Source organism: Boleophthalmus pectinirostris, unplaced genomic scaffold, assembly GCF_026225935.1.
Source record: "Boleophthalmus pectinirostris isolate CB_2022bp ecotype Guang Dong unplaced genomic scaffold, ASM2622593v1 HiC_scaffold_13, whole genome shotgun sequence".
NCBI classification, from domain to species: domain Eukaryota; kingdom Metazoa; phylum Chordata; class Actinopteri; order Gobiiformes; family Gobiidae; genus Boleophthalmus; species Boleophthalmus pectinirostris.
The window spans coordinates 6,386,321-6,398,365 of record NW_026571036.1 but is presented as its reverse complement, the minus strand read 5'-3'; the positions used below and the strand labels follow the sequence as shown (position 1 = coordinate 6,398,365).

The window sequence follows — 12,045 nt, the reverse complement described above, 5'->3', positions numbered from 1 at the left end:
ATATAATGTGACAGAAAAAACTTCCACAAATTCTGGTGTTTTCAAAAAGTTGACAACAATTTTAAGGGTGAAATCATATTTGAAGGTTAAGTTTGAGAAACATAAAATAGATTTTGTTGCTACCAGACTTGAGATGATAAAACTGGGACTAACCTGCAACTAAACTGAGACTAAACTGAGACTAAACTGGATTAAGTTAAGTCTTGGTTAAGTCTTGGTTAAGTCTTGGTTAAGTCTTGGTTAAGTCTTGGTTAAGTCTTGGTTAAGTCTTGGTTAAGTCTGGGACCAGTTTAGTTTTGAACTAAACCAAGACTAAACCGAGACAAAACAGCTACAAAACTGAGACAAAACAGCTACAAAACTGAGTTTAGTTTTGGTTTAGTCCCGGTTTAGTCCAAGACTAAACTGGGACTAAACTGGGACTAAACTGGGACTAAACCGGGAGTAAACCGAGACCAAACTGGGTCTAAACCAAGACCAAACTGGGTCTAAACTGGGTCTAAACTGGGACCAAACTGGGACCAAACTGGTTCTAAACTGAGACCAAACTGGGACCAAACTGGTTCTAAACTGAGACCAAACTGAGAAGAAAAACTGGGACTGAAACTGGTTCTAAACTGAGACCAAACTGAGACCAAATTGAGACCAAACTGGGTCTAAACTGGGTCGAAACTGGGTCGAAACTGGGACCAAACTGAGACTAAACTGGGTCTAAACTGGGACCAAACTGAGACTAAACTGGGACTAAACTGGGACTAAACTGGGACTCAAACTGAGACCAAACTGGGTCTAAACTGGGTCTAAACTGGGACCAAACTGAGACTAAACTGAGACTAAACCGGGACTAAACCAGGACTAAACCAGGACTACAAGTCTACATCAAGACCAAACCAAGACAAGTGCAAAAACATCTAAAACTACACTGGGAGGAGTAACCAAATCTTATACTCGAGTAAGACTATCACTTCAAAAATATTACTCAAGTAGAAGTTAAAAGTACGGCTCTTAAAGGTACAATTTCTTTTAAAGCATCTAGACTGTCACTAAACTTAGAAGCCAACAAAGCGGTGCATTCAAGACCGCAAGTAGCCTAGACTTTTAAATGGGCTGGCCACTCCACCACTATTGTTAAGACTCCGGTTGTGAAAAATCCCACACAAGGAGGAGGACCATAAAGGTTTCACCATACAAACTGCAATTTTGATCATATTTTAAACTAAACCAGACACTGTAAACACTTGAAATTACCATTAGAAAACAGTATAAGCAACTATTTGAATAATGATTTTCTTTTTTCTTTTTTCAGATTTTAATAGTGGTTAGAAAACTACAATTGTACAAAAAGCCAAAGGTAAAAATTATGCAAATTTTTTCTGAATTAACACAAATTTATTTGCTTACCGGTAGGCATTGTATCTTCCTTCACCAGTATCAGTCAGAGTTCAATTGTCAACCTCTGATTTGAATATCCAAGTACACATATCCAAAGTACTTCCAAATGCAAGCTCCCCGGTACAAACTGCAGTACTAGCAGCTGAAGTAGCAGCAGTAGCAGTGAAGTAGTCCTCACGTACTTCTTCCGCTCATTGTAAATATCCAGCGAAACGTCCAGCGAAATGCTTCTGAGCAAACTTCCAGAGACAACATGAGTGCGAGGCTGCCTCAGTTGTGTGTTTGCACGGGAATGAATAGCCTCTGCTCTCTGCACTCTGGCCCCTCCCCCCCGGGTCGAAGCCACGCCCCCGTCGCACGCAGGCCCCTCCCCCTCGGGCCCCAGCTGCAAATTACAAGGAGCTGCACAGGAGTTCCACATTAAGGCCGTTTGCAGCTCCGCTTTCATCCCCGCTCCCTGTGTTTTTTTTTTTACTCCTGCTCCAGCCTTGGTTGAGTTGTGCTTTTATGTTTGATTAGTGGAATATTTGAGTGTAGAAAAGCACAAAAAGGCACAAAAAGCAAAAAAAAAAAAAAACAACTAAAAGTCACTACCATAAAGTTTGGGTAGCTATTCAGAATTGCCAGAGGATCTAAAACTTGCACAAATTCTGGTATTTCCAAAAAGTTGAATAGTAAAAGTAAAAAAAAAAAAAAAAAAAAAAAAAAAGGGTTAAAATCATATGATGTTTGAGTCTAAGAAATTATTGCTTGTCGCTAACAAACTTTGGACTAAACCTGGACTACAACAGAACTAAACCAGGACTAGAATAGTACCAAACCACACAGAACTACATCAGAAACAACTGGGAAATGGTCATTACCTAAAAGTTTGAGACAACTATTAAGAACTGTCAGGGGATGTTGAAAAACAAATATTTCCCTCCCTTTGATGCTATGAGCACGATGTTATTTCGAAAAACATTTTCAAAAAACTTTTCGTTTACATCAACTCGCATAAATAGGCCATCGAGCGCCGTCATAACTACGCCAAACCTCTGGGCAGCACCTGGATTCAAACCTGTAGTATTTATTCCATAACAGTTGTGTTACACACAAAAACCCTGAAAAACGAAGAAATGCGACTGCTGCTTTGATGCTTCATCATCATCATCATCATCAGAGCAAAAGGGAAACACTGGTCACACTTTTGGCGCGTCAGCTTCTAAAACTCAGTTTCTGTCACTTTACACGTAAATGCCAAACCGTAGTTTTTCAGAATCTCCACTCTAGCCAGAGTTTTTAGAAAGATTCATTTTCAGTGGTGAATTTGCCGTTTGCGTGTAAAAGATGAATACAAACGAAGGGAAATGTCTTGTGTAAGTGTACATTAAAACAAGCCTTATAACAGCATTTACAAACGGAGTCATGTCTTTTCCTAATCCTTGTATGGTAGATGCATACAGTATCTTTAAAAACACGTATTTCAAATGTAGAATTTAAAGTACAATTTCTGAATCTTGAATTGATTAGTTTAATTTGTACTATTAGTCCTTTCTGAAGCTCATTCCTAGTTTTTGACAATAGTAGGGGTCGGACGAGACACAATTTTCCCAAGACGGATTTTGACATAATTTGTAATAAGTAATAACGTAGTGCAATCCATTTCACAGTTTTGACTTCAATATTTTTATTTATTTTATGTAATACTTTAGCAGTTACTGTAGAACTGCTTTTTGCAACTATGGCTTCCCAAATTTGTAACTCACCAGCTCTTAACTTTTTTTTTTTTGTCCAAGCAAAAGGAGAAAAAAATGTCAAGAGATCATTTTTCTCACATGTGCACAGTCTTTTGGATTGGCGAGATCTTGTGGCACGAGATCTTGTCTCATCTCTAGACAATAGCGATTACACTTTTTAAATGGATTCTGATTTCTCTAACATGTGTGAATGAAACAAAACAACTCACTAAAGCTCACGAGAACCAACTTTGCGTATAATATAGGAGCTTTAGGTTTCAAAACCCAAAGTATCCAACCTTGAATCAGTGAACTATAGGCCCACCAGACATAACAGGCAGCTGGCTCACTTTTATCCTACAGTGTCCGACTCTATAGATCGCGCGTACAAAGAGAAACATAAGGTCCAAGTCCGGCAAAGAGACAAGCCCAGACCAAAGCCCCCTCTTCACGCAGGCTTTGTGTAGAACATCAGAGCAACGAGGAGAACTCAGAGCTGTCAAAGAACGTCGGCCATTTTCCACCGTGGCAATTAGACGGGCTGAATACACTTGAGCGTCCAGAGAAGGCCATTGTCCGGGTTTCCAATCGTTATGGGATTTTGAAGACTTGTTTAGCGTTTTGTCTCGGGGGTTCTGGTCCATTGAAAGCTGGTCTGCCATGTTGGAGGCCGCTGATTGGATTAAAAGGGAGACGTATTTTGGTGGCGCGGCGGTATTGTGGGTAGCATTCGGGCCTCGCGGCAGGGGGTCTTGGGTTGGATTCCCGGATCGCGTGGGGCCATTCTGTGTGCAGTTTGTGTGCTGTCTTGAGTTTGGAGTTTGGGTGCTCTGGTGTGTTCTGCAACTTTAAAACAAGACTAACCTAAAACAACTTTTTGAACCCCATAGTTTTACTTGAGCAACTTAAAAATTTATACTAGTAGTTTTTGAATTCCATACTTTTACTTGAGTAACTGCGTGAAGAATAGGGCTTTGCAAAAATATTAAAATACCGATATATCCTATTCTTTAAACGTGATAATACAATATTGATATCGTGGGCTGCTGTATCAATATATCGCCAAGAGTATTTTTTGGTATATTTTGCTAAATTATTTTGTTACAGCGCTACAGTTTTGTTGTTTGTTTTGTTGTTTAGTGGAAGGAAACATCATTCAACATTTTCATCTGACATTTTCACTGTTTTGTTGAAGAAAATCTGTAAATTCTTTGCACAAGAAGTGGTTTAACAAAGACTTTTAGTGTCACAGCCATGATTTAGCCTTTATATTTTACTGAATTGTATCTAATCAATTTGAAATAAATCGTATCGTATCAAAAGCGCACTGTATTGATATATGTATCGTATCGTGGCCTATGTATCAAGGTACATCATATATCCAGCACTAGTGAAGAAATGTTACTCCATGAAGAAACTGCACTTAAAAATAATACAAATAATAGTATTTCACGTCACTGAAAACATAAGATGGAGATGTGTGTTTTCTACCATGCATGTTTGCTTTATAAATCTCAGGTTTGAAGCTCAAAACATGCACAAAATGTAAAATCCTCTAGCTAAGATAGTCGTGACCAAGACTAGCTTAAGATCTGGTCTATATTACGCCATTTTCTGATCTATGTGTTGTGAAATATAAAAGTATCAAGTACAATGATGGCATTAAAAAAAAAAACACATAAAATTTAGTGCAATGTGTATGTATGAAAAATGAAACTAAGTTGTTGTGCAAAATAGTGAAGATTTCTGTTTGCAATTGATGTGATAAAGTAACTATTGTTGATGTGTTGATGTATTGTCTGGAAAAGGAAAATAGGGCAGATAACATAAGATAACATAATGCTCTTTTTCATTAGTTTCTTGTATGTTTGATGTTGTGACACTGTTAATGTCTAATGTCTTTTATATTTTAAGAATGAAATAAACAAACAAAAAAGTTAGAATGTTGTTTGCTCATCACAAACAGACCTGGAGTTGTGTTTTTTTTCCATTCACACAGGTTTAACTCACAAATTCTGCATTTTTTGGGTTCTTCTCTCAAACAGAAAACACTCTATTCCACATTCTGAATTGCTCCATCGTGTTTTTTAACTCCGCACACCTTCACTACAATCAACATTTGGATAATTTCAGACCTAGAATAGTCAATCTCCACTAAACTAAGCTTTGAACTTTTGGAGATGCATGTGTGAATGAAACAAAACACAACTCCAGGTCTGTTTTTGACGAGGAAACAACATTTTAACGTGACTTGAAGCTCATCAGAGTCAATTGTGTGTTATATAGGAGCTTTAAGACTTCTGTAGAGACCTGTAGAGGAGGTGGTGTATGGTCATTACCCCAACTGTACGTGTGTGTGGTTCTGTATTGGGCAGGTCTACAGCAGGACAGTAAAAACACCACTACAGGGGACATTCGGGGGACACAGGGAGGACACGTGACACAATGGCCCTCAGTCTATCTCCAAAACAAATGTGTCAGCCATTAGTCAAGATTCTTTCAGGACACGCACAGGTCCCAGCAGCAGGGGTCCCACCAAGTCCCCACCCCCCCAGAGTCAAGATAATACCACCCCCCTCTAAGAATCCACACTGACATGAACTGGCAGCATCCCACTCACAACTCTGGCAACATATTTTATTCAAATTTTCCTTTTGCAAGTCATTTTAACCTTTGCGATACCTCAAAGACCTTCAACATGAACAGTGTACTAGATCTGCTCATTAGAGATCTAGGGTTATAAGTTGTCAAGTTGTTTTATTTACAAAATTAACCTGGGTCCAATCTGAATCAATAAATAAATATTGACTTCACATAGAATTCTGTAATGTGAATGAGACTTCTATGACGTCCTGGTACCAGAGTTTGGTAAAGAAAAGCCAAAATATTTATTCAAGTAAGTGTAACAATACCTTAAAATAATATTACTCAAGTAGAAGTACAAAGTAAGAGTATAGTATTTTGGGAAACTACAAGTCAATTAAGAGTAGGGCTGGGTATCGTTAAGAAGATGCGGATACGATAAATACCTCAATATGATACATCTCTCGAAGTAGTGAACTTTCGGTTTGATACGATATATTTCAAACCAATTCGATATGGTTCAGTAAAAAATAAAGGCCAACTCAAGTCTTTGTTAAACCATTTCTTGTGCAAAGTTAATATGAAAAATAAATATTTAATCCTCAAAACCGTGAAAATGCCAAATGTGTCGCATAAACGAGTTTTCTTCCACTAAACAAGCAACAAAGCTTTAGCGCTGTGACAAAATAATTTAATAAAATACACCAAATATACTCTAGGTGATCGATACAGCAGCCCACGACAATATCGATACTGTATCATCACATTAAACTTTTTTTTTTTTGCACATCCCTAATGAAGAGTAACTGTAAGAGCAACTGTCTGAAAGTAACATGGGATTCATCATTTTAAATTTCTGTATTATTATTATTATTATTATTATTAATGATGTTAAAAAAAAAAAAAAAAAGCCAAAAATTAGGAGAATCAAGTTCCGCTCAGACCAAGTTCTACAGTTGTGTCCTTAGGCATCACAGTTCACCCACATTGCCTAGTGTGAAAGCAGTGTGTGAGTGTTGGTCAGAGGCAGTCTTGCTTCCGTCAGTCAGCCACAACAGTAACTCACCATCAGCGAGTGTGGAGTGAATGAGTAATGACGACAGTATAAAAATCTGACAGGCTTTGACCAACCTGTAAAGTGTATTAAGTCTAAGACATTATTATTTAGTATTAAAATAAGACAAACTAAATCATCTGAAGGAGCTGCAAGAAACACAAATGTTCAAATTATTTCATATTGTCCACATAAAGCTTTTGTGATTTTAGACTTACAGCTTTTAAAGTAAAATCCTCCAGCTAAGGTAGTCCTGACCAAGACTAGCTCAAGATCTAGCCGAAATTACACTATTTTATTCTGTTATAATGTTGTTTTCTCATCACAAACAGACCTGGAGTTGTGTTTTGTTTCATTCACACATGTTTAACACACAACCCTGCATGATTAGGGTTCTTCTCTCAGTTGGAAAACACTCCACACACCTTCACTAGAATAATTTGGATAATTTCAGACCTGGAATTGCCAATTTCTACTGAACTAAACTTGGAACTTTTGGAGACGCATGCTTGAATGAAAGAAAAACACAGCTCCAGGTTTGTTTGTGATGAGGAAACAACATCTTAACATAATCATCAGAGTCATTTGTGTGTAATATAGGAGCTTTAAGAGCTGCGAAAACTCAATAAACAACAGAACTTTCATATTAGCATACAACACGATTAACCAAGCCCTAATCGAACTACAGCAGCAGTATAAAAAAAATGTTAATCTGCTTTTCAATTCATCCCAAAGGCCCATAACATCACCGTTCCTATCCTGTTAGTGTAGGGGTAGTTTGCTTGCTGAGCGCCCAGTGACCCGTGACGCCCCTAAACCCCGGTCCCAAACACAATCTGTCCCCCGCCCCCTCCTCACACTCGGGACATCCCATAATGAGCACCTCTGCCTGGGCAAACAGTCTCCCAGAGCAGGCAAGCGCAACCGAGCGATGACAGAAACCTGCAGCAAGAGTCGAGCTTATCTGATGACCCCAGAAAACTTCAACAAGCAAAGAAATACTAGGCCACACAAACACAAGGCCGAATCAAGTTTCAGTCCGGATTACAAAGATGGTGAACAGATTACAGGAACATTTGTAGTTGGCTCTAAAACATGAATTACAAACTGTTACTAATGTATTAAACTTAGAGACCGACCAATACGAGGTATAGTTTAGAATAGAGAGCAACAGATGGCCTAAGCTTTGTCGATATTTTTGGACCAATATGTGGGGCCAATTTTGATTTTCTCTCCTAAATTATGTAATTTAAATTGACTGAAAACTCACCCACAGCCCCTTTTTATCACAAACTCATAAGAGAGCTGTGCAGCCACATTTTCAGCAGTAATCTCTCTGCACCAAAGCGACAAATAAAGCTCTATGGGTATTTTTAGATGGTCAGGCTGGCACCATCCTAGTGCCTCCACTCAATTTCATTTCTCTCCAGAGACTAGGTCAGGAATCGGAATACACTAAACGGTTTGCAAAAACTCCGGAAGTTGCAGACCATGCACCGGCAAATCAGCGAAAAGCTGAACCAACCCGAGCTGCAATAGCAGACTGCAGACATTATCTTCCTTTGGACTTTCTTTGTCAAATACAAACTTTGCATTTTTATTGCACCTTTAATTTGCAAGTTCACCTCGCAGAAACGACAATGGTCATTGACAGACATGTTCACTGCTTTGTTTGCTGTTGTGCCGGCAATTACTTGGACAGATCCATGCTTGGACATCACTGACCATTCCGGCGCATTACATACGTCACAACCAAATAGAAGCGATAGGTTAAATAAAAAAAGTACCCGTCGTAGAGTACCATTGAGCAAACTAATCCTAATTAGGTGACGAAGTGAAACCGGCTGAAGGCTGCAGGTCAGCAATACCAAATATATTGCCCTATGCTGGAGGTTTACAACCAAAAGTCGATATGCAATATATAGGTCTATAAAATATATCGGTCTATAATCTTTAACAGCCTTTCAATATAAGTTGCAGTTCCGATTTGTGAAGAGGCGAACCAAGCTCACTGTAAGAATGTTTGTCATGATGATTTTGAGCATTAATTCAAGACATTTAAGGCCAGACAAAGCAATAACATCGCCAAAGTGTCAGGCCTCCATCACAGAAGTTACACAACACACCTTTGAACTGTTAAATATTTCTTATTTAATTTGGTCTTTGGTTTTCTTAATAAACCAGAAAAGTTCCAAAGACTTTAGAGAGAGATTGTCTTCTGCATTTGACCCATCCATCAAGGCCTTCAGGAGCAGTGGGACCCATCTCCAGATCTTGGTCTAGTCTTGGTCAGGACTACTTGAAGATTTGACCTATTGTGATGGAAGAAACTGAAGTGGTTTTACTTCTTTTTTACTCATTACACGGAATAACTTTGCTCATTCAGCACAGTAAATCACCAGGGATCGTGGTACAATCCAGCTGGAGCCTAAGTCTTAACAATAGCAGGTAACATAAGGATACTTTTCAGGATACGGATTGATTATGATCTTGAATACAAACAGACGAGGTATGTTGAGGAGATAAGTGAGTTTCAGCCGCTAGAAAAACCAGGATAAGGCTCTGGGCTTCTGGGCTGGACTCCAACCAAAACGAGAAGTCCTTCACAGTCTTCAACACGTCTGAGCACGGACATATGCACGGACAAGCCTCTCCACTCGGCACCTTGCTACGCTCCAGTCCAATACTAACAGCAGCAACAGTATGAAAAACAAATACTGTGAGTTTAGCGTATCTCTAGTGTTAACATAGCTAATCATTTGGGTTTCCTTCAGCTTAAACTTGCTGAGCACCACGATGCTTTTATTAACTGTTCACAGAGACGGACGTAAAGGGCACATATTACACTATTTTCTGATCTATGTCGTTTTCTCATCCCAAACAGACCTGGAGTTTTGTTTCATTCACACAACAGGGAAAGATAGATAATAGGAGAATAGTTCACAAGAGTCAATTTTGAGTACCGTATTTTTTTCAGTGTGACATATATTGAAATTTTCATACTGACAGAGAGAGGCTTTAGTCTTGTGTGTCAGTGTCTGCTGCTCCTGTTCCTCCTGTCACTTGGCTCTACTGCGCATGTCTCCTGCAGAAAGAGCCTCTGTCCTGTCTGTATCATGTCAGTCGATTGCACCATTACTTCTGTGCAACTGAAAAACTTATAAAGAAGACCGAAACCATCCTGTTGGGATTCAGAAAGGCCGGAATAATTCTAACTGGAACTGATGCTGAGTCTGACGACAGCGACACACAAGAGGAAGCGGTGCTCTGTTTACCTCTGGAGGTCAGGGAGTTGCTCAGAAGTGACACCGAGGATGAAGAATTGAATGGATTTAGTGATTTGGAGTGAGATGGAGAGTTTGTTAAACTTGTTCTGTTCTGTTGTTTATGTTATAGTTTATCTGAAGAACTGTTCATATGTGACGTTAACAGTCTGTTGTTATCTGTTCTACTGTTTTTACTAAAACTTGACTTTCAACAAGAAATGTCAGTTCCTGGTCTCTGATTTTAAATTTACCCTAAAAAGTGTGACTTAGGGCGTTTTCACACCGACAGTATTTGGTGCGCACCAAACGTTCCATTCGAACCAAAAGTGGTTAGTTCGGTTCGTTTGCGTTGGTGTGAAAGCGTCAATCGGACTCGGACCCGAGCCAAATGAAGCGGACCGAGACCGCAAAAATGAGGTGGTCTCGGTTCGCTTGAATCCGCACCAAATGACCAACTTTGGTGCAGTTCCTCTGGTGTGAACGCGAACCCGGGTCCAAGCCATAGACAGTATGGACAAACAGACTATTCGAAATGCATCATGGGAGGGACACGCGTCTCCTCTGCCTGAAATGACGCGCTGTACGACTCCAGCGCAGTAACAGATTGTTGTCCAGACGCAGACGCGATTCAGTTTCGAATTATTTTACCAACAATGGGCAATACAGAGAATGTAACACACGAAGATCAGAGCAAGAACCAGTGTGCGAACGTGTGGCTCCAGAGTGAGTCAAAATTGGGGGTGCGTACCCCTGTTCTGGACCTACACGCACAGAGACGACCCGGTGTTCCCCGTGATCACGCAGCAACCAACATTTGTTATTTTAGGCTTTAATTAACCAAATAATTTCATGGCAATAGGCAATCGCCCATTCAATTGATACAACTTAAAAAAGTCCCTGTTTTTAGCCTAGTGTGAGAAATACAGTCGGACTAGATCCAAACCAGAGTCCTGAACCAGCGGGGGCAGCTCCGGTTCAGGCCGGGCTCAGAGGAGCTGGAGCGGGGAGCCTCGACCTGAGGAAGCACTTTCCCCAGGAAGAACCAAATGCGCGCGGAGACGGACGCTCAGAACAACATATAACAAACCAAACTGGACTCACGCTTCTGTCCGGATGCTGCACCACCTCGGAACCAGCCGCGGTTCTTGAGCGCGGAGGACAGGAGCAGCGCCCGGACCTGTAGTCCATAGCGCATTCTCGCTTTTCCCGCACAGAACCAGCGCGCAGACGACGGAACGTACCCGCTCAGACCCAGTCATTGCGCCACTTTTCTTTCTCGCCACCGTTTGGAACCAGCACATGGAGGATGGAGCCTCCAGACCATCTGACCAACGAGCTTGTAACAGAAGACCAAGGACCAGACCCCAGCCCCGTCCTGAGGAGCTGCGCGCTACTGTGAGCGCTGTTGGCTGCTGCTGTCACCCGAGCTCTGGGCTGATGCGGTGAGTTTGTACAAAGTTCTACATGTTGCTGTTTTATGAGTTCATGGTGATAATTTGAGATGAGGACGGCCCGTGGTTTTAACAGGAACATCGGTGTTGGTAACTGGAGTATCGCTGTTTTACCGGGGAAACAGAGACACGTGAATCGAACCAGTTTTGGTTCGTTTGCCGGTGTGAACGCGGACCACACTGGAGTGTATTTGCTACATAATAACAATTTTATTGCCTGGTGCGGACCAAATAATCGAACTAGCGGTGTGAAAACGACCTTATAGTTCAATGCGCCTTATATATGTTTTTTTTTTTTTGGTCAGTTTGGTCTCTTAGCAAGTTTTGATGTGGAAAGAAAAAACTGTCCACAATATTTAATTTAATCAGCTTGCATCCATAAATTTATATGTCCATCCATAGGTTATATGAGACTTTGTAACTTCAAAGACCGTTTTGTAAAAATGCATTTCCTCCATAGGGACATACAGTAAGGATCAGGGCTTAATGTAGCATGGCCTGTGTACCATTCATTCTTTTCAATTAAGAATCAATAACAATGAAATGGGAAAAGAGTTTGTTATTTCATTATTCCGTTAAGT

At 40.3% G+C, this 12,045-nt stretch overlaps 1 protein-coding gene across 1 annotated transcript in view; it reads right to left on the bottom strand.

The window, feature by feature from the left end:
• The window catches only part of LOC110162709 (pleckstrin homology domain-containing family G member 1), a 106,254-nt gene extending 104,594 nt beyond the window's left edge, over positions 1–1,660 (bottom strand). The window contains exon 1 of the mRNA XM_055149513.1: positions 1,402–1,660. Within this exon, the coding sequence (XP_055005488.1) occupies positions 1,402–1,411 (10 nt within the window). The 5' untranslated portion in view covers positions 1,412–1,660. The remainder of the gene's footprint in view (positions 1–1,401) is intronic.
• Between the last annotated feature and the right edge of the window lie 10,385 nt (positions 1,661–12,045).